Source organism: Rhagoletis pomonella, unplaced genomic scaffold, assembly GCF_013731165.1.
Source record: "Rhagoletis pomonella isolate Grant_MI unplaced genomic scaffold, Rhpom_1.0 Rhpom_scaffold_00007, whole genome shotgun sequence".
Lineage (NCBI taxonomy): Eukaryota > Metazoa > Arthropoda > Insecta > Diptera > Tephritidae > Rhagoletis > Rhagoletis pomonella.
This window is the reverse complement of record NW_023458561.1, coordinates 47468811-47492413: the sequence shown is the minus strand read 5'-3', so window position 1 is coordinate 47492413 and position 23603 is coordinate 47468811. Positions and strand designations below refer to the sequence as shown.

General features: G+C 36.1%; 2 protein-coding genes across 2 annotated transcripts; both read left to right on the top strand.

The window, feature by feature from the left end:
• Positions 1 to 1264: 1264 nt before the first annotated feature.
• Positions 1265 to 13743, top strand: LOC118743871 (NKAP family protein). The gene is made up of 8 exons (XM_036476634.1): positions 1265 to 1282; positions 7825 to 8030; positions 8575 to 8646; positions 8720 to 8851; positions 9997 to 10109; positions 10180 to 10291; positions 10768 to 11223; positions 13402 to 13743. Exons 1-8 carry the CDS (start codon positions 1265 to 1267, stop codon positions 13661 to 13663), a joined length of 1371 nt encoding a protein of 456 aa, XP_036332527.1. The 3' UTR covers positions 13664 to 13743.
• Positions 13744 to 17806: 4063 nt separating this feature from the next.
• LOC118742946 lies at positions 17807 to 23497 on the top strand. The gene is made up of 5 exons (XM_036475379.1): positions 17807 to 19204; positions 20148 to 20307; positions 21845 to 21944; positions 22014 to 22220; positions 22289 to 23497. Exons 1-5 carry the CDS (start codon positions 19097 to 19099, stop codon positions 23112 to 23114), a joined length of 1401 nt encoding a protein of 466 aa, XP_036331272.1. The 5' UTR covers positions 17807 to 19096; the 3' UTR covers positions 23115 to 23497.
• The last annotated feature ends 106 nt before the right edge of the window (positions 23498 to 23603 follow it).

Genomic DNA, 23603 nt, shown 5'->3' with positions numbered 1-23603 from the left:
TGCGCGACATTTGCGCACCTCTTACGATTTATTTGGTTTGGACGAGGTTTTCGCCGGGCAGAAGGAAATTGAAAGCGTGCAGAATTGGAAAATCCTGAAAAAGTCTGAAAAATCCCGACAACTGAATAATCAAGAATCGTTGCAATAAATGCCACTTATGGACATAAGAACTAGAGTCTGTACTTTTGAAATTTCGAAAGAATAGCATTTATTCTACTTAAATATTTACCTACGCACATACATAAGTCTGTATGTATAATTAGTGTACCCCACTATTTAACATATTCGTCGAAAGTGTGTTGATTCCGCTTTTCATGAAAAATTAAATTTAACCAGCTATTTAATTAGTAAGAAGTCGTTGACATTGAAATAAATGGATTTCAGCAAAATTTTCAACGTAGTTTCGAGGGAGATTTGCATATGTTTTTATAATCATACAAACTTATATATACTTATACTATGTACAACACTTTATCAACATACATACATAGAGAAAAATCACGCATGCGCCGCATCGTCGCTATTTGGTTTCCAGCAGAAGCTAATTTTTTCGCTTTAATTCTGTTTATGTTGAATTTGTATTGTACTTGTTGATCTACATACATACATATGTACCACTATTTGACTCTAATTATTCCACATGATTTTTACGAATTTTAGCCAACCATTTTTCCACGCTCAGCTACCTACCACTTTGCCAATTTTCTGATTCTAAGATAATTAAAATATACTATGTGGATATGTGGAGAATTACTCTCATTGGAAGAGAGACATACCTACTGGTGTATGCCCCATTGCCGTTAATACGGCCTCTGATCCACTCAACCAACCGCTCATGGCTTTTCTCTTCGCTTCACTATGACCCAGCGGCAGCGCTATTACCAATGATTTAAGCCAAAAGCTACCAAAAATTATTACAATGTTATTAAGCGGTCAACTGATGGGTAGCAAAGAAGGAAATATTAAATAAATACCAGGTCAAGAGCCGGGATGCGCGCATTCGCATTGTATTCATAAAACTAGATAGTCAGCGGCTTGGTGCGCAGAGCGACTGATCCCCTCTGAGGCTTTGATTGAGTAGTGATTAGCCAGCTGAAAATACCTATATTCTAAAAATACAAAAAGCAATTACAAAGCGCTGAACAAATGTGGTGCTAAAGTGAAAAAAAAACAGATTTTGCAAAAACATATAAAATTAATTGTGTTTGGTGCTTAAATTTAAGTAATTCTGTGCACAGTGTTGCTGATGCGAAGAAGAATTAGAATGAAGGAACTGAAGTGGGTATGTAATTGCTGATTCACTGAGGAAGATTTTGAATTAAAACAGATTCCAAACAGCAGGAAAAAAATGTTGAGCTTTAAACAAGCCAAATAGGTAGATACATATGTATGTAGTTAATTATGAAATTTCCTGTTGTTTTCTTTATTTCTGGTCTGTTGATCGATACAAATAGAGAGCTGTTTTATACAAACGTTAGGTGATTTGACCCATTTTTGTAGCAAAAATTAATTATGACCAAATAAGTAAGTAGATTATTTACCAAATAAAAATTTCAACCCCTGAAGACGGAGGGGTCGTTGGGAGTCACTTTCCAATTTGTGTTTTTTTTTTTAACTTTGGAAAGAAACTTTTCTATATATTCGTATTAAAAAAAAAAGAAAATGCCAATTAGTTGTAAAAACTATTTACATAGGGACTATTTTTGAAAAACATTTCCAAATTATATTAATTTCAATTGAAAATCTGAAAGGTCTGATTTTCCTAATTTGTCTGCTGAAAAGTTGCAAGAATCAGCCTTTGCAGTAACAAAATTGTGAACAGCTTATTGTTTCCTCTCTTGGTTGAATTTTCACCTCCGTCCGTACTGACAGTATCAAGAATATGTACTTTCAAAAAAAAGCCATTTTGTCAGAAATTCCAAAAAATCGCTACATGAAATTGACGAACTAAACTAAAACTCTTTATTTTGACAGTTTAAACACGGCCAAATAAGGCATTTTCACATATTTTTCAACATTTCAAAAGCGTTTTTAAAATTAATTTTTAAGAAAGAAAAAATTATGTATTTTTTTCTCCAGTAAAAATGTTAAAAAAATACGAGTTTTAGTTCATAAAAGTATTTAATTTTTTCTTTACTTCCTAATAATAATAATAATAACGATGATAATCGGAAAAAATTTGAAAAGTAAAAAAAAATTAATAAAAATATCGTAATGTCAAAAGCTTGTAAAAAATCGTGGGTCATTTTGAAAGTCCTGAAATTTTCAAGTTATGTGTTTTATGAATATAAGAACTTTTGTACTTAAATTTTTTTTTTTGTTAACTCTAAATAAAGTTGTAAGAAAACATTTTTATTTAATTAAAATTTATTATTAATTTAAAGTTTGCAATACAATTTTTTCCAAAGTTCAAAATTCATATTCTTAAAAAAACACATCCATGAAAATTTCAGGATCATTTAGGAACAAAAAAATTTTACCATAAATGTATATGTATAAGTTTTTTCATTTACGATTTAAATTTCAAAGTTTTGTATTTTTTTTTAAGAACAAAAAAGTTAGCCATAAATGTATATGTACAAGTTTTTGCTTTTACGATTTTTTAAATTTCAAAGTATTGTAAATTTTTTTTAATATACATACATACATATATTTTGAATATAGCCCCAAATATCCCCTTTAAAACGAGGTTGGGCAATTTTCGTAATTGTAATAGTTTTTGAGATATTCAAAAAATAAAATGGCTATTATGAAATTTTGAATTTTCGAAATTTTTTGTTTATTATTTTCTTTTGGCAGAACCAGCGTTGCTGCGTTGGTAATTTTTTACCAAAACTCGTAATTTTTTTCTTTAAAGAAAGAATTTGGTATTGTTTTTCCATTTGGTACATTTTTTTTCAATTTGGTAAATTTTTTCATCGTAAGCCTTTTAAGTTTTTAATACTAACTTATTACTTATAAAAATTTAGATCTTCTAACCTCTTTACAATTGCAGAAAACAAAAAAATTGCTTATGTACATATGTATGTGTCTGCACCTTAAGAGAGCCAACAATTTAAAGGTCCCTTTCACGTTACAATTTGCTTTGACAACACAAACCTTTTTGTATGAGTGTGCAATATAGATGTTTAAAGATACCGCCAAATATTCCCAATATGGCGGCTCGATCACAACCCCTACAGTCCCACAAATCAGATTCTTGGATCATTTTTACCTGCTGGAACAATTAAAAATCTTTGTGGCAACACTGGGCAGAACTTCGTTATACGAAAAGCGTAGAAGAAAACTTCTGACCAAAGTACGGCCAAATCAAAAATGATCGATTCCAACCCGTTGATCGATTTGACATGGATTGGCCCATTTGTATATTCTACCATATATATTTGGATCATAACTCGCAATCTTCTCAGTTTACGCAAATTATTTTAAAATATTAGCTTGTTTAGTAAACAACAACAACAAAAACTTTATTACAGTTTGACATTGAAATAAGCAGACGCAACCAAAAGAGAGGTAAGATATTTAAACCACACCGTGAGCGAGCCCAAAGCCATGACTGCAGCTTGGCTACCAGAGTAGATGTTAACCATCTTCTGGCTCTCAAGATATATGATTTTGTTCCTTTTTTCCAAAAAAAAAAATAAAAAATTGTGCGTCGCCACCAATCGACTGTTTCCTTAATAACAGCTATCTCTGCCAGGAAAATACTACAATGATCTTGATGAACAGAGAACTGCCTGTAAAAGATCCCTCCACCAACCCATCCGTCAAGCTTCAACCAATTCGTGTACAAGTTCACTGGTGCCGCTTTCCAACTTCTACTTCCCGTACACATATTCCCAGGGGGAATGTTCAATAGGTGAAGAAGCCCTTTATAATCAAAGTATTGCTGTTCTTGTTTTATCGTGGAAAAGTGGTATCATGAGAAGATGGGTCCGAAACAAGTTTTAATTAATGCAGATTTGGGGATAGTATGCAATAACGATCTAAGAGCGTGGAACATCGATATTTGATCAGACAATTTGATCTGTATTCGATCGGAGTTTCTTCTGTTCTGCTGTTGGTATGGTACGGAATCTATTTTTTCAGCAATATTTCAATGCAAATATTTCAATTATGGAGAGCACAAGAATTTTATTGTGATTGTGTAACTTTTACTTTCAATATGAAAAAAAAATATATTTTTTTTTACAACAAATTTAAAACAATGGTCATATTATCACTTATTAATGGCAATAGAGCTTTTATACGTCGGGCTAATTACTCACACCAACAGAAAGTTTAATAATGAAAAAATTTAACAAAAGAGAAATAAAAACAAAAAGTCCAATTTTATATTCCCAAAACATTTTTATACTACCGCGCAAATGACCACGACACATTGGCGCGCACTTAGCCATTTATTAATTTTCCGAATGTACATACATATGTATGTACGTTAGGGAGGTCGAACTGTTTTTCCAACTACCCCAGAACTGATAAATATCGAATTATACGGAAAAATTATCAAAAATACATATATTAAGTAAAATTTTAAGTTTTTCCCTTTCCAATTGCCTAAAACAAAAAATTTATTTGTTAAACAAATTTGAGTTTTGTAGTTAGACTCGCTATATTTTCAATGCAAATTTATTTTGTTGAAAATAAAAAATTACTAAAGTTTAAAGGAATAAATCTAAAAATCTTGTGAAATCTTGATTTTTAATTCCATAAATCAAAAGTATGGGCTTTTATCTGTTTGAAAAACAAAAAAAAAAAATGTACTACCTTTTTGAAATTGCGAAATTATGCGATTTTTGTAAATGCATATCACTATTTTTTTTAATTTCTTGTTAATGCCAACCGAAGTGAGGTTTAAAGGGGTTTATTTCTTAACTGCAAGTAGCAGGGTTGCCAGCTGTTAAAATAATCAATTCCATTTGAACTAAGGGATTTAGGTAATTGAAATATGTATGTATGTATCACAATATAAGTGGCAGTCACGCGAAAGAGGTTTAAGAAAGTCTTAGCTTGCAAGTATTTTGAAAAAGGTTGCCGCCTGTTTGTAAATTCGAATTAAATTAAATTAGAACACAATTTAAGTATATGAAATTTTATAAAAAGTTTTTGTTAAGCGAAAGGGTTACGACATCGTATTTGTGGACTTATAAATCGATGAAATGCATCATAATCAATTAAAAAGTGAATTTCGCATTTTTAGTCATTTACGTTTTTTTTTAATTTCAACGACGATGTCAGTTACGTCCTTTCCATACTAACTAACGATATGTATGTATGTAAATGATACAAGAATCCGAATTTACAACTTGAAACTCGGGTTCACTAAGAAACAAATTTTCATTGAAATTTGTCCATAATCCCAATTTTGCCCACATTTTATATGGAAGGGAACACTGTGTAACTTAGAGCTTTAATTTTTCGTATGTAAAATTTATGGATTCAAATAAAAAATAGTTTACCACCCTAATGTACTTATATAGCATGTATGTATGTATGTGTATACTACATTTTGATTCTGTACTTAATTTTTTTTTTTATAAACCGCAACATAAGCGGAAGTCGCTCCTGATGCTTGACTAGCAATGCGTGGAAAGCACGAGCGCGCACTTTTCAACATTTGGCCAATTGAATTTTCATATATAGCCTGTGTTGCGGTTACTGTTGTTGTTGCACTCATTTGTACACATCGCTCCACAATTTTTATATATATATTTTTTTAACATTTAAGCAGCCGGTATTGGGGCTCTCAGGGCTACTGATGGCATAGAATGATGTCAATGTTATTTATCATAATTTTATGAAATTAAAATTGGCGTAATGTAAACTTAAAAATTGTGCTTAAAAATCCATATTAACTTTCAGTGTTTATATAAGCGAAAATTTTTTTGTTAACAAAATATTGGTATTGGAGTACGAACGAAAAATTATTTATTTAACTGCATTAATTAGATCCGGTGTAGGTAATCATAATGGCGCTGACATGGACAGTTTTGTGAGCGAATACATATCACCGAGCGGTTGTGTTTGTGATGACAGCAGTGTCACCAGGGAAGTGTTAAACGCAGTCACTTTGCTTAATCGTTGGTTTGTCATGCTGGTGTGCAACTTTGTATCAATTAGCAGCAGTCGCTTTTTTTTTTGTTTTTGTTGCACAATCAAATTGGGAATAAGCGTCTGAATGTGTGGTGGAAAATTATGATTTACAATCTGTGATGTTTTTGTAGTTGTATGCGTTTACAGGTTCAAAGCGAAGTGGTGTCCACCGATACCTGTGAGCGTCCATTTCCCCATGTTATTATACTGTTTATTTTATTTTATAGATAATGTACATACATGCATATATAGGTATGTGATTGTCCATATGTATGCATTCCTCCATATTTTTCCTCTGCAAATATTGTGTTTTTTTTTTTTTTTATCGTGTGGCGCGCATTTGTCCCAAATAGTTGCTGAATTGTAAAATTAAATTGAACTAATGCCTTTGCGATCGACGCCGTACACGGCATGAAGATCGATGGGTTCAGTGGCATGAAGATTTATCGATAACGAAATTATTGTCCTCATTTCACTGCAACTATTTTTGGTGTTCTGCCATTTATGTATTTGCGTTCTAACTTTTTCAGCAACTATAGTTTTCTCTATAACATTCTACTACCTGAAATTATTTTAATGAGGTCAACTTTTTATAGCGATTTTTCGATGTAGCGGAGCTGAAAGTCTGGACTGTTGAAAATATTTTTAACCAAGTATATACCTTAGACTATACCACCTTTAAAGCAAACAACGTAAAGTTCGCCGTATACCTCTGAGTTTAAAATAATTTTGGATGGCAACCTGGGCAAAAAAAATTTGTTTGCCGAACTCGGGGCCGCCTTTTAACGTTTTTCAGTGACATCCACATTTGACAACAAATAGTTGTTTACAATAATAGTACTGGAATAATCAAAGTAATTCCTCAGGAGAAACGTAGTGATTTTTGTAGAGCTTAAAAAATGTTCTCATCGAGACCGAAACATCGTTATGTATATATCTATATATAATTATTTAGAAGAGAGCCTAAGTCCGCCAAAAAAATTCGAAATCGCTTTCGAATCGAAACACTTCCTTGATACGTGATACGTTAGGATGGTAGGTACTTGAGTTCCAAGAGCTTTCGAACAAAACCCGAATTTCTCCTCGAGACAGGAACATCGATGTATCATTATTTAAAATCCGACTGTAAATCGAAGTTACGCCAGCCTCTCATACCAACTGTATACAGTTCTTTCTGCACTTGATCCTTCTACTGTGGTCTTGAGCGCCAACGTTTTCGTTGTCCAACTCTAGGTGCTGGATCTCTCCGTCGCAGTATCGTCATCCAAACGAACTATTACCCAGGCCTTGAGCAGCCTAATTTCTAGAGCTTTTCCCAAGCCATCTCGTAATTGTTAGCGTAATGTTTATTCATCGAGTTGCTTTTCAATTGCCTACCGAGCTAGTTTAGTGAACAGAAAAATACACTGAGAATAGCATAAAGACGAAACCGGTTTGATGCCAAACCAAGAAAGTAAGAGGGAAATTCGTCGTTGGTGGGAAGAATCTGCTGACTTCCCTGCATGAAGGAACGCGGCACAATTTAAGCTTAACTTCGAACTGAATAGGTATATTATATTCATCGAGTACCAATCTAAGCTTGTGTGAGCAAATCCAATTTTTGGCAGCCAATGTCAGTTACGCGGTTTTGCAGAATGACGATACGCGGTTTTGTACTTTAAACGACGATATGTACATATACGAGTACTTGCTCATAATAATCTAAACTTCCTTCTCTATATATGTACATAGGTTATATTGCTGGCTTTATTGCTCCAACAAGAATGGATCACAGCTGCACAAAAACAACAAACCACCTCCTCTAAAACAGAATCATCTATAGTACAATTGTACGATTCAAATCGTGAAGAAGCAGCAGCACCACCACCAGAAAGTGCTTTGGGTTCAATATATCGCAAGAGTCGACAATCGAGATGTGTGCGATGCTATGAGGATCGGTGAGTAAACGTTTGAGGAAAAATTTGCAGTTAGGGGACTCTATTAAACTCGTAAAGTCTTAAACTGTGTAAAACTTGTAAGTTTCCGAGGCTTTTATGTGAACGCCCTCTTTGTAAAAAGGTGTAAATAGATGCGTAAAGGGACTGTCTCACAGATCAACTAGAATTTTGTGAAACAATTTTCGTTTTGTAGTATTTTCCATATCATCCCGCCATCTTGTCTATATCACTCTTGGCTAAAATACAATTAAAAATGTTGAAAATTAGCAGAAAACTTATTCTTATTTATTTTCGTTATTTTATCATACATTTTAGTATAGAAATTTTGGCCCCTCGGCAACGCTGAAGTTTACGAGGTCGTTTGCGCATCAAATTTGACTAGTAACTTTACGATGGGTTCGTAAATAGAGCTCCATACAAATTTTTGACAGTTCTTTTACGAGGCTCGTAAATTTGCAGTTTTACGAGGTTTGCGAGGCTTTTACGAACTCAAGGGAAAACTCCTAGTATGTTTATGAATTAATTGCATAATTTTACATTTTAGTCAAAGCGATGATCGCAGTCGTTACTACGGCAGTAGTGGTAGTGGTTACTCTAGTCGGTCAGCGGATAATTGGTAGGTAACATCTAAACCAATTATAAAATAGGAAACATTGCACAAATCAAAGTACGCATATTTTTTTTTTTAGGTATTACCCATATGACCGTTATGACGATCGTTATCGTTCAGAAGATCGTTACCGCCCTGAGGATCGCTATCGTCCGGATTATGATCGATATTCCGCTTCCTACTCAGCGGGATCTTCATATTATCGTGACAGGTATGTAAAATGCTATACAAAATTTTGTCATTGTATCTAATTTTTGTAATTTGTGCAATAAAAGTTATAGCTGGTTATTTTACATCGATTTAATGAAAAAATTCCAAATAATTACTTAAATTTTTTTTGTTCTCTAAACAATTTTTATAAGTGCGTCAATTGCCATGAATGATAAAAAAAGACAACAATTAGACGAGCTTTAAATATTTGGTTATTTGAAAGCTTTCAAGAAATTATTTTCAAATGATCTTGACCATAAACCGCATACTTACATAGTTAAAACATTGTTCATAAAAAATTAATTAACGAATAAATTATAAGCTTGACGTCATCCATAGTGAGTTATGACTGTGCGCTCGCATGATCAATTGCAGGGGAGTGTGGCTTGTAGTACAGCTATACCTATAGTATAAGAATGTATCTACATATGTACATATGCATATTAGGGTGATCCAAAAATCAATGCGAAAAAAGTAAAGTTCGAATTTTACTGCTTTCATGAATGTTTATTTCGAGATCAAAAAAATATTTAGAGGTCGCTCAAAGCGCTCAAACTTTTCCATGTATTTTATATTGGGAAATGTTTCGTAGAAATAATGTAGAATTTTTCAAAATCAATATTTTTCGATCGAAAAACTTTGTTTCTTTTCAGAAGACTTGCAATAAAAAATTTTTTATGGGTCCGTAATTGATTTTTCTTGGATTTTTTGGAGGACCTATAAAAAATAATTAATATTACAAATAGTTAAATAATCAATTAAATATTATTATTGGAAGTCTCCTGAAGATAAATAGAGGTTTCCAATAGAAAAATATTGATTTTCAAGGATTCTATACCATTTCTACGAAAAATTGTTTCCTTGAGGTCTATGATATTTGGAACAACAAAATGCCTCCTTGAGACAAGAACACCGATATATCATATTTTAAGGTCCGATTTTAAGTGCCGAAGATATGACGAAAAATTTTTAAAGGCAACCCCAAAAAAGGTCAAAATTTTTTTAAATTGAAATGAAAGGTCTAATCCCTTTTTCTGGTACGGTCTAATGTACATACCTTTGAATACGGATTCTATGTAATGCTAATTCTTTGTTGCTTCCACGCCGACTAACCTCTAACTTACTAAATATTTTTCCATTCCACAGAGATGATCGGTTAGGTGCACCAACCTACGATCGCTACGAAGGACGTGGTGGCCAAGATCGCTACGATCGGCGCGGTGGTTATGAACAGGATCGTTATAGTGATTATTATCGTGGTATGTTTGTTTTGGAACTTTAAAAGAGCAAACATTTAATTTAACATTTTTTCCCTCCACTACTCTCTAGATCGTTCCTACGAACGTCCGCGTGGTGGCAGCTACGATCGTGACTACTACGATCGCTCCTCATCATCGCGTTACGATTATCGCAACTATCGTCCTTACGATGAAACTTACAGGTAATGTAACGTTGATGTTATTAATTAAAAAAAAAAAAATATTAGAGTCTACGCTTAACTCTTCGATGTACATATTTATTTATTTGTTATTTGAAACTGCTTTACCTTACCACTCCTATTTATTTTCTGTAATTTTAAATGTGCAATATCTCGCTTCTTCTTGTTTTCATTGCATATTGTCTATCTACCGTCACTGTAAAATAATGCAAACCAACAACAACACAAAATTGTAAAACATAAAATACCGACAAATCGTTAAACATCAACACCAAAAACTTTCCGCCTGTCCGCTGGTTTACCATTTCTTGCACTTGTTTTCATATTACTTAAATATAAAAACTATACTCGTATATGTGTACATATGTATGTAAATATACACCGCTTATGACCGTTCGCACCTACATACACCTACCATTTCTCCCTTACGCTCGCCCGTTTGCCCACTTGCCCTCGTCTCCCCCTGCAATGATCTTCAGAGGACAATCAGGCTTCGATAATTCTGGACGTGGCTATTATTTCGCTGCCGATGAAAGCGATCGTCGCCGTTATCCAACCAAATCCAGCTACGATGAACGTGGCTCTTCATCGCCCTGTGGTGTACAAGTTAGGGATTGTCCCTACGCATCTGGCGGCGGCGGCTACAGTGATACAACGCAAGTATCCTCAGGTCCTATAAACAGTCAACGTGGGTATGGTTATGGTTATAGTAATAGTGTGAGAAATGATGGTAACGGAAGCGGAAGCGGCGCTGGCGCTGCGACGCGAAACACAAGTGCCAATAATAGCAATAATAATACCAGCCAAAACCAAGGGTGGAGTTATGTAGATGATCGTAATAAGGAGTCGAGCTCGCGGGGTAACGGCAGGGATGGAAACAGAGGACGTGAACGGGAAGGGGAACGGGAGCGAGATCGAGATGGGGATCGGCAGAGGTAAGTTCAAGTAGTTAGAGTTTTTCACAGTGTTGGTTATTGTAAATATGTACAGACATAAATTGAAAGCCTATCTATGTGCGGAGCTGGTATCTATAAAAACAAATTAATAGTCTTGAGAGTGTATAAAGGCTTCAGACTTCCCAACTCAGTATGGCCTCCAAATGTGCCAAGATAAGGCACATTCCCCTAAACATAATTATTAGAAATGGTCATTATAGGGTCAGTTAAATAAAGTACATCTGCCAAGCTGGTAAAAAAAGTGAGAGTCCAGGTAACTGAGCCGCCTTGTCTGCTTACCAGGACAACGACATAGGAAATGGTTCATCAGTGCCCCCTATTCTTTATCCCGGCAACTTCTGCAAATAGCACAGCCTTCTCAGACCCTTAACTTCAAAAGTTTCTCAGTCCATCTTGTTAAGCCCTGGACATAAAGACCTTCAGTCTGCACAGTCGTACCCGTTGGTACATAAGCTTTTGATTATGGTACGCTCGTCACTTTTTCCGCTACGGTGGTTAAAGGAGATTGTCTAGTTTGCATTTCTCCAGCTGTGTCTAGCCATCTCCCATTAATAACCCAGGCAAGCCAGCAATGTAGGACTTCCGCGTACGATTCCCAACTTCACTAATTTGTCTGCCAGCGAAGATAGTGACTTTTTATGATAGAGATCTGCTAAATATTCTATATTAAACAAGCTACCTTCTTAATTCATGGCAAAAGTTTCTGCAGAAAATCCGCTGCCATCGTCGTCCAGACAATATCCTTAATCATTTTTTGCTTTGAATCTACACGATTTACGAATAAAGAGAAGCAGACGGTTAGCTGTCAAAGCGCTGAGGTGTTCGTCTCTCAACTCTTCGCTGCCAAAGAGGTGTCGACACAATTTCCTCGGAACTGTGTTAAAACGCTCAGGTGTTCATCTCTGAACACATTGCTTTCAAAGGCCCAATACCTAATCTTTGCCATCTCATCCTCTTCAAGTGTGCTTATTACAGTCAGAAGTTTATGCCACAATAAGTGCCAGCCAACAGTCCCACAAGTTGTCTGCAGTTCCCTATGCTCAATGAAAGCGCATACCTAGCATTCTAAAATGTGTAAGCCCGGGCTTAGTATTTGGGTTAAGTCAACTTTCAGCCTCAGGGAACTCAAACTGAACTATCTTATCGAGGATTGGATTGCCAATTTTGCTGAATGTATTGCGGCCAAAGAAAAATACAACAGTATAAGTCAGGTGTACCAGTCATGGATCGTCATGGATGTAGCAAACAGTAAATTTTCGATAAGAATGAACTTCGTTTGTCAATTTAAATAATTAATAATGCTATAAGGAATGGCAAAGACACCTTTAATATGCTGAAATAAGAGATGAGGGAAATACACCTCCTCTGGGGCTTTTATAGCCAACCATATAAGCCAAGATCAAGCATTCGTTTGGCGTAAGATGCTTTTAGTATACGTAAACGACATTAATATGGTTTTATTTACTCTCAATACCCCCTATAGCGGCAAAGTACCTTCTAGCGCTTTCTGGGAGGGCATATCATAGTTGGAAGCTAATGACATAGAAGGTGTAAAGGACTTGGTTTACTTTCATAGGCACCGGTATAAAAATTACTTCTACTAACGTTAGCCGTGGTTCGAATGAAGAAGAAGAAGAAGAAGTTATCTGCCGGTAGTTATTTGGGCTCGGTCAGCAATTTGAAAGCCGAAACTATAGCAAAGAAAAAAATCAGGCTTTTGAAACCTGTAACTAATTATTCCCCGGTATAGGGCACCACAATGTGGAAGAAAGTCGTCAATTAAATAAGTAAATCCGTAAGAATACACTTATTTCAAGAACAATCCAATTAAATTCTTTTTGTGTTGCGGAAAAATGCCAATTTATCACTAGAAGATATATTCCCATTATTAATACATATTAATGCTTTGGTCAAATTCTCTCGAGTTTTTCGAGGCCTTTTCCAGTTTGTATTATTTCCATATAAACATAAAGATAGGTCTTAACTGTGCATATACTATAAGCACAATCGTTTTGGTTTATTTTTTATTTAACACCCTCCTGATTCATTTTATAATATCATATATACTACACCCATATAAATACACATATAATATAATCTTCTTGTGAATGGGTAAAATAATTAAAAGAAGGCTTTTACTCCTCTCACCTCTTACAGCAATTCCTACAGTGGCCGACCGCCACGCCCACTAGGCGGCAGCTACCTCTTCGACAGAGACTCGAATGCGTTAGGTGATGAAAAGACGACAGACAATGCAGCAGACAAGGATAACAACGGCGACATTAAGGCCAATGGCGTCAGCAACATTCCATCGTCAGCGAATGCAGGACAAAACAAGGACATAACCAATGGTGGCGGTGGTGGTGTTGACGGTAATGGCTCAATACAAATGCAAACAATTGTCAGGGATAGACAGTGAGCAGTTCATCGAAAGTATTAAGCTTTGATGGAAGTCAGAAATTTTCTTATCAGTTTTTGTATTATTTTATAACATTTGCAAAATTTAATTTAATGCTAACCGTAAAAAAATGAGATGTGAAATAAGAGAATCTTTTGCAAATAAAGCATTTTTTAAGTGTAAAATATTCGAATTGTAAAAGAATTCAATGGGAGGTTATCTTAGTACCGCCAAATTACGAAAATCTGAAAATTGTTTTCCTGGTCATCATACATAAACATACTTTTTTCAGGCTCACACATACTGTAAATACTGGTTTACCAAATATATCGACTCGTGCGCCACCTGTCGTCAAAATTTTTAGTGGATTTATTCCTTTTCTTGTAGCTAATATAAGTTCTAAATATGAACCAAATCGGACTATAAATACGGGATTTTTAAATATCTAGACTCCTGCGCCACCTATGGAATTAACTCATATTTCGTATTACATTGTCATCGGATTCATCGGAGCCAACTGTGAAGTTGCAAGTCTCTAGGTCTTCGGAAAGTTGGTCAAAAATTGATTGTAAGATTTGCCCCTAACAAACATATACCATACAAACATACATACATACAGACCAAGTTGAATAAAAGCTTGTAAAAAGTCTAACTTTAACAGGCCAAAATTAAAAAACAACAGATCTTTTAACAATTTTTTAATTTGTAATTAAAAAAAGTTGTGAATGATTAAATGAAAATGCGCAATAGATTTTTGTATGAAATATCCCGCAGGAAATGTTACTCATACGCCATATATGGTCAACAGAAATATATCAAAACTTCCTCTACTAGCCATTCAAGCATTGAGTTTTTCAAGCGCCCCTTTAAAATATTGGTACACTTGAGAGATATTAATCCATGCCTTATGAATGGCTTGAACCTTTTAAAAGCAATACGTCAAAATGAGCAGGTGAACTAATGACCGCATGGCGAACATTATTGTATGTTTGGGATAGCAGTGATAATATAAATAATTTCTCTTGAAATTTACCCAACAGATATAGCGATTTTCACCACATAAATACTTACTAAACTATGCATAATTAGCAAAATTAAAGGTTCTAGGTATATGCGCATTAGTGTTGCCAGATATTTTTTTCAGCTATACCGGACACACGAGTGAGAAATAAAGGATTTGCTTTAAAAGCCCAACTACGAACCATATCTTAACAAAGGTGATCCATTTCAACGAAGTAATGCTCAGATTAGTTATAAGCTTATGATAAATTTCGTTTATTTCATGGCTACACTTGTTAATTTACACTAAAATATGTATTGGACGTAAACAAATAATTGTCAAAACCATAAAAACAAATTAAAAGGTACAGTTGCGGTCAACGTAATAGCAGCAAAACTCAAAATGATTCGTTTAAAATTTGGGTCGATCTATATCAGATAACACATAAATAAAAGTATCAAAGTTTGCACAAAGTTCACAAAAACTTATTAAACCTAAAAAAAATTTCATTAAAATTTAGATTTTTTTATTAGATTTCCTAATTCATTAATTTTTCAGAATTTTTTTTTTTGTCGGTGTTGTTATATGGAAGAAAATTCGCAACACCCTCCACATAAAAAGTTATTATATTTCTCTAACAGAGTTGCGTGCAATAATACTGTCTAATGGCATACTCACAATAGTCGCGTTTAAGTATGACCATTTTGAGTAGAAGTTTACAGGTTGAAATGAATAATGAAATTATTGAAAGTTCGGGAAAAATCTTGTCCCGGCGGAACATTTTAAATTTAATGCAAAATACGTGATGCCCCGGCAAATACGGGACATGTGGCAACGTTAATGCCCATATACACTAGACAGAATATGTTTTCGTACAGTGTTTTTTTTTATATATTTGCAATGTTTTTCGTAATAAATTTTTTTCGTTAATTTTATTTATTACAAAAACATTGCAAGTACTAAAAACAAAACATTGTACGGAAACATATTCTGGCTAGTGTATGTGTATATCTAGCTAGATTTTTTTAAGATGCTAAAAACAACCGCATTCCGAACAAAGTTATAATACTCTTGTGCATAAGTGTGCTCGGATATAGAGAAAAAAATGGTGTTATCTGTGGTACTCAACAACTCTTGTGGTTATCAAACTATTTCGTTATCACTGATTTCGATAACAGCAAACGAAAACTATGCTATGTAAACCTTGGCAAATACATACGTAGGGGCTAGACGGTAATGCATGTTTGTTGAGCTCTACATTTGCACCAAGCAAAGCAAAGTGGTGCCATCATGGTGTCGCGCCAGCAACAGCGTGTAATATTTTGTGTTATCGGCATAGGTTCCCTGGTATACTTGTTGTACTGCAGCATTGGCGTGTATAGATTTGTAAGTGTGGCAGTTCGACTTCGGACAATTTGATGTATATTTTATTTATTTTTTCAAAACATCTTACTTCGATAATGACATTTCTATTTGAAAAAGACAGTGGTGATAAATTGTGCTCGAAATTACGCGCGCATCACTAACGGACAGTTGATGGAATTTAAAACCGACACTTCTGACTGAATGTCGCGTTATTGGTTAGTGCATCGATGTAGTGATTTTTATTAGGACCGCAGGCAAAAAATGACCATCATCTACATATGTATTACCCTCATCAATACATGTGATTTCCCATCCCTCTCACTGTCATTATTTGACAGGAACTTTTGAGAAAGTGTTAGTGAATATGTAATAAATTTTTTTTCGCGATTGTCCAGAATTTTTTTCTAGTGATTGACAGAAGTCCTATGTAACTACATACATACATACATAAGTATGTTTTGCAAAACGAATTCAACGGTGCGTTTTACTGTTTTTGAGAATACATATGTATGTACATGTGCATACGACATGTACGACGTGGGCGTCTGATGCATGCGATCGCAAGGCTATTTATTGCTCGGCGGCCAAACATAGCGTCGCGGTCCAATTTGTCCAACTTAGCGGTATGGAAATGTGAAATTTTTGCTTTGGAAATGAAAACGAAAACAAGCAATGTCAAGAAAACAAATGTCTAGCAGGCTAATAAACAAGTGAAATGTTTGAGTGGTTGTGAGTTGCACAAGTGCCTAAATATTTACAAAACAAATAATCCACGCGCCATTAAAAAATACAAAAACAAAGGCACTCGAATATACCTAAGAGAGACGCAGTAGTATTACTTGGACTTTATTGTTTCTATCTATGTATTTTAATTTATAAAATTTGAGTTTTTAATTTTTTCATTTCTCCAACACATTTTTCGCGCCTAAAAATAGCACACCACATCTCATCAAAATACGAATCAAAATTAAAAATGTGCCACATTTACAAAGCGAAATGCGTTCGCGAGTGCTCTTTGTTGGAAGTAACGTGGAAGCGAAAATACAAAGTAGAGCTAAGATTTTGAGTTTACTTTTGGGGCGAGTGAAGTGCGGATAGGTTGCCTGTCAGTACCGCGGCTGCGGCTAAATAGATAAATTCGTATACAAACTAAATATATTTATACACGATTGTGCTAATATTTCAGAAATCGTGCTGATCAATCAACAAGTGTCTCTTCGAAAGTGTTGTGAAGTTTTTGTTTAAGATTTTTTTTTTTTTTTTAGTTTTGTAGTGTACATATTTGCTTGAGATTCTGCCTTTACTAAAGACTTCAACAAGATTTTAGTGAAGCGATTCGTGATAGTGTAAAATGACATATAGTGCAAGAAATTTCCGCCAAAATACTTTTTGCTTACAAAATTGAGCCAATTTCACCACTCACGACACCAGCATGCTGGTACAATCATAAAATTTTTTTAATTAGTTTTTGAAGTCGCACCAGCAGCTGGTACAATCACACCACAAGAACATACACGGCCAATCGACTTGGTGGGCCATTTAACAAATTAAGCGTATTAACGGCCGTAAACTTATCTATTTTAAACTACAGTTAAATCGTTAATAGATAAGTTAACAGCCCTAACACGTTTACAGTATGTATGTATAAAAACGTAAGGAATATAGTTGTTAGTTTAAAAATGTTAGTTTAAAAATTCATCTCTTACATAAAAAAAAAAATGAGATCAAATTAAGCCAAGGATGAATAAATTCTCCAAAGGGCTAAAAAAGGGCTAGGGGCAATTTTAAATTTATGTGGCCAAAAAAAAGTATGTGGTAGCTAAATATAGCCACCAAAGGGCTGAAACGGCAACACTGTTTAGGATGGAACTATGCCTGAACGGCATTTCCCTGCAGGGCCTGAAGGCATACAGTCTGATGGCGCTGTAAGCAGCCGAGTGTAGTTTCCTCAGTCTCAGGGCACTCTCCTTGATAAAGAGATCAATCGGTGGCATATGGCATTCAATGCATCGGATGGAGATGATCTGATTAACCCATTAATGGCAAGGCAGGCCGACATTTTCAACAAACCCGTGAACCGGGTGAAATAATTGGGCGAATCACCGCCTGGTATATACAAAAACAAATCATTAGATCAGGATGTATTAAAATACCATTTCACCTGCGTGGTAACCAACTCTGGATGAATAAAGATCTCATTAATGTAAGGTAAGCGGAAGTGAGTTCAAGGAGATTAACAGCGTCTCTGAAATCAATTCAGAAATTTACCTGCTGTAGAAAGTTAGATCTGGAACCTATTCCCTTACAGCTGTCTTGGTCATGTGTTACGAATGTTCACAAACACTGCAGATCTGAAAGTATCTGAAGGTCTGATATGTGAAGGAAGGTACAAGTCAAGAACGACTTGCCTCATTTTAGTAGGGGTAGCAGAGAAAGAAGAATCAAACTTGATTTACAAGAGCTACCCTAACTTACCTACATAGATATATATATATTATGTATATGTATATGTATCAGAATGTGCTTTTCCATTCAATTGCTACCAAATAATAATCAATATTTTAGTTGCACAGAAAATTGTAAAACAATAAAAACAAATGGCATGAACAAAATGATGGCTAAACAGCAACAACAAAAACAATAAAAGAAAGAAAAACCAACAAACCTCAAAGAACAAAGAACAACAACAATAAACTCAAGCCGTCGCTGGTGAAAGAAAAGCAACGTTAATTAAATAGTAATGTCCGTGAGAAAAATGTCAGCTTTGATTTTGTACTCGTAAGCGAGACTCAAGTTGTTCAAGAATGAATGTCAGGTAGGTGTGCCAGACAAGCAATACGGTGTAAAGCAATAGCGTTAGATCAGTTAAACAAATGCTACGCGCACGAAACGCAGCATATGCAAAGGCGCTAGTGCATTCATAGCCAAATCAGAATTGCGTTTTTGTATAAATAGTACAGTGTTATTGAAAGGTTTTTGTGTAGCAAATAAGATCGAAAACAATAAAAAAAAAACACAATTAGAGTGCATTAAAAAAGTTGTAAATTATATACGTTCAATAAAACGACGAGTATACCGAAAATCGGAAAATGTTGTCGAGCAATGGCAATCAAGCGCAGTATCTGTATTTTTTATTATCGGGCGCGGTGGCAATGGCCATTATCATACTCGCCTATTTTTCAGTGCGCACAACACTAGTAAGCAAAAACAAACACACGCAAACACATACAGACACGGACCAACTAATCCACTACGGTCAAAACTCTGCAAAAACAACTTTTTGATGTGTAAACATCTTAGCTTTCGGTATTGGTAAAATTTGCGTTAACCCAGCGGCAACCTTTTACTGCTGCTTGTGTAACCCAGCAGAAAATCGTTTTTAAAGGCCATTTCGGGACTAGTTCGGGACCATTTCAGGACTCGTTCGAGATCATTTTGGCAAAAATTCACAACTTTTTCTGAACCCTTTCAGGACTACTCCAAAAAAATAAATTTAGATACATTTCGTGCCTAGTTTCGAACTACTTCGAAATGATACCAAACTACCCCTGAACTGTTCCCGAAGTGGATATAAAAAAGCCGTTTATTGCTTGTTCGACTGTTTCGGGGCCTGTGCAGGTCTATTTCATGACTAGTTCGAGATCGTTTTGGGTCTAGTTCAGGACTATTTCAGTACCATTAGTTCAGGCCTATTCCCAGCCTTTCGGGACCAGTAAGGGATCATTTCGGGCCCGTTTCAAGACTTGTTCAAAATCAATTCGGGATATGTGTACGACTTTTTCTTAACCTCTTCAGAAGTACTCCAAAACAATGTTAGATACATTTCGTGCATAGTTTCGAACTACACCCAAATGATCTTAAAATAGTCCTGAACTAATCCCGAGGCGGTTACGAAAAAGTAGTGTCCTGCTCTCGACAAAATTAATAAAATGAAATGCATTTAATGTTTAATTTCTAGCCTAACCAATTTTTTATATAACTGAATCGAATAACGCTTTGTTAAGCCGTACACACATGTTTACACATCGAATTTCATGAGAACCTGGTACTCACGTCTTTTTTCGTTTATTAACTCAAACTTCAGTGGAATAGCCTTTTTACTTGCAATGAGTACTCACGCCTACTGTTTTCTTCTTACAGGATTCTAAGCTGCGCGAAGACCTTAATTCATTGCAAAAATCTTACTTCTACGTAAAACCAACAAAGTCATGGCAATACAACAACTCTTGGCGGCAAATTGGCAGCAAAGCGAATCATTTAATCTACTCCGCATATTTCGATGACCGATTGGATGTGCTTGGTAAGTATGCTCAAGGTTACAATGTTGCCCTTTAAAAGCACAGGTAATAGGTTGAACAATTAAGAGATTGTCCATTGCGATACCACGAAAGCCGAACGGAGACCATTAATTATGAAATTACGAATGCGGCTAATTTAAATGCCTGAGGGCTCTTCGGGGATAGTTAGGAAGTGCGAGCCAAAATGTTTCCTTCTTATCCTCCCAAAGGCTGAGCAGTCTAATAGAAAGTGCTGAGATGACTACGCTTCAACATCCTGGTGGAAAGTTAGAGCTGAGACTTTGTAAGCATAAGGACCTCCATTGACCGCTCATGGCCTACGATCCACCGCAAGGCAGCAGAATCTTGTAAGCGCAAGAGTGAGCCCCAGAAAGACAGAGGGTACGCCAGCTGATCCATACCCGGTGATAGTGTTTCAAGAGTTGTATTTCCTTGCCAGCATGACCCTGCAGCCAAATTAGCCTGATTAGGAAGTCCTCCGACACGATTGATAGAGAGGTCAGACAACACCTCACCAATTTCGAGCGCTCAACTATAGTGTTCAGAGCCTAGATAGCCCTCTGGCTACTAGAACCTAACTAACTGACGTCAGACTCTTCAGTAGTGAGTTTACCGCTTCCTTTATGGCAGCTATTTTTATTTGAAAGACGGCCGGAAGCGTGAACATAGTTTTGATGGAGGGCTACTTGCCTCTTGATCCGTCCGTGGAGAAGTTCACTTCTCCCTTCTTCCTGTAACCCCGCACCACCCAGTCCTCCCTAGAGAAGGAGCTATTGGCAGAAATTTCGAAATCGCAGTCTTTTGAGGAACGAAATTGAAACCTTCCATGGTGTCAAGCTTTCCAGCCTAAAGGCAAACAGTTCGTGCTGTGACAACTCTGCCAGCAATATTTATAAGCGTAATGTTTAGCCTGTTGCGCCTATCACAAGGGGCTCCCGTGCTACGCATCCCTATTTTGTAGAGTCTCCGGCAGATAAGCGGTACAACCAGGGAAGTTCGTCACCAGCACGGGCAGAATACCTTCCTAAGCCTTTTATCCCAGAAAGTAGATTCCACACTTCTGCAGAAGTCCCCGATAAGGTTATTTTTGCTTTTCCCTTTTTTTTTTGTAGAGTCTCAGGTTCTGTTTGAATGCTTTGTTTTTTTTTATGAGAAATCTTGAAAATGAAAGGCATTTTTTATTTGATTTTCCGTGAAAGCGAAATATTTGGCAGTAATACCAATAAGGCTTAAGATGTCTTTAATGTAGCGAAATCATCCTTTTGTTCCGCAGATTTAGGCATACAGCGGCCGATAGTTGTCGGACAATTGTACTTCGTAGTGGTACGTGGAATCATAAATCTGCCTTGTTTAAATAAAGAACTGCCACAAATAAGCTGTACATTGTCTACTTAGCAAAGCAAATCTGTAATTATAACCCACCTAACGCTTGGGAAATCCCGTTACGCCCACTACTGCTTTCATTTATTTTTTATTAGTTGTAAAACCATTCATTTATTCAGTTTTTAATAAAAGTATTTTTCTTGCCTAACTTTTCAGATTCTATCATTGATCATGAGACCAGAGTTCCCATAGGTTCCTTGCGCATAATCGCTATATTGCCACGACATTTCAAGGATGCTATTACCTGCATCATCAGGTATGCGTAAATATAAAGAAGTTAATATTTTATAGCATCACTAATTATTTCAAATTATGCAATTCATAGGTTCGAGGATTTCGTCGATGAATTTGTGCCCATCGGCAAAGTGGAGCCACTGAACGAGCACCATGATTACACATTCGCGCCATATTCCATTATGTGTCCCCTTTATGTGGATCGTAACAACACTGTGCTGCGCTTGCCACAAGCGGTGGCAGTTTCCTATCCGTCCAACAGACTTAGCCAGCTGAGCCCCACATTTGTGCCCATCAGGTAAAGCAAGCAGTCCTATTACCTTCATCGTAATACAAAAGTAAACATTTTTTTTTTCTCTTTTACAGTTATCCCCGCGACTTACACCAATTATTTTCCCTTTCTCGCCCAGTGCTCTCAGTTTGTATCGGTCCGCTACAACAGAACTATTCGGATGTTTTACGCATCGCCGAGTTCGTGGAAATGTATCGCATACTAGGCGCACGCCACTTTTATTTCTACCACCTCTCCGCTAGTGAGGATGTAATGCGTCTGTTGCAGCACTATCAGCATGAAGGCATCGCCGACGTGCTGCAGTGGAATGTGCCAACTGAGTTGTTGCCTGATGTACACTATGCTGCCATAATGGCGCATATCAATGACTGCGTCTATCGCGCAATGGTTGTTGAGAACTATCGATACGCAGCCGTGGTGGATTTGGATGAGATACTCATTCCGCTCAAACACAATTCCTTGTCAAGTTTCCTGCGACAGTGCGACGAGGGACGCACTTCAGCCTACATCTTTCGCAATGTATTCTTCTATAAGTTGGACAGCAATGACAGCTTCAGCCTGCCGGCGCACACTCGCAATCGCTTCCTATACACACAAATGAAGGTGCGACGTACGTTGGATATTATGCCTGCTCATCAGCGTAGTAAATGCATCGTGAATACACAATCCATCATCGAGATGGGCAATCATTTTGTATGGCGTGAAGCTCCTGGCTATACGGAGACGACTATGCCCCAAAGTGTGGGTCTACTTTTCCACTATCGCGACCAGTGCATCAATTGTAAGGCCCAACTGATGGTAGACTATACTGCGCGGCGATTTGGTTCGCTTCTATGGGATCGGGTGGACGAGACTTGCGGCCAAGTGTTCACCGAGCGCGGTATATGCGAAGCGGCTTAGGGGGAAGTGGGGTAGCGTGATATTAAAAATAGAAGACTAACTTACTTGATTTCAGTGTTCAAATTGCCTATTTAAGACTACTTTAAGTGCTTGCAAATTTTGTTATTATTTATTCAACAAACAAAAAAAAAAAAAATAGATTCCATAAATAAAGTTAAGTTAGTATTAAAGGTACAGTTTATAGTTTAATTAAGAATTGTAGAAAAATATGTAAATATTAAGAAAGTATAAAAATCTAGGCAACTGTTTATTTAATAAAATTTTATCGAATTTAACACTAATTGGCTATGTCCGTCGCAGAAAATTTATGAATGAGATTGCAAACATGTTTGCCGCAAATTCCAAACAATAAGTGTCACTGTAATGGATAATAAATATGTAGCTATAGGGCCATGGGCGTAGCGCTGAAATGCTTAATAGGGTCAAGCCTAGTCGAAATTCAGCATTATTGTGGTCTTGTGAGGTGCCACCCCCCTGGTAAACACTCAT

Coding starts and splice junctions, on each gene's coding strand:
- LOC118743871 (XM_036476634.1), top strand. Junction 8,031..8,574: donor GTGCGATGCTATGAGGATCG/GTGAGTAAACGT, acceptor TTTACATTTTAG/TCAAAGCGATGATCGCAGTC. Junction 10,110..10,179: donor TTATAGTGATTATTATCGTG/GTATGTTTGTTT, acceptor ACTACTCTCTAG/ATCGTTCCTACGAACGTCCG.
- LOC118742946 (XM_036475379.1), top strand. CDS start 19,097: ATGTTGTCGAGCAATGGCAATCAAGCGCAGTATCTGTATTTTTTATTA. Junction 21,945..22,013: donor GCTATTACCTGCATCATCAG/GTATGCGTAAAT, acceptor TGCAATTCATAG/GTTCGAGGATTTCGTCGATG. Junction 22,221..22,288: donor CCCACATTTGTGCCCATCAG/GTAAAGCAAGCA, acceptor TCTCTTTTACAG/TTATCCCCGCGACTTACACC.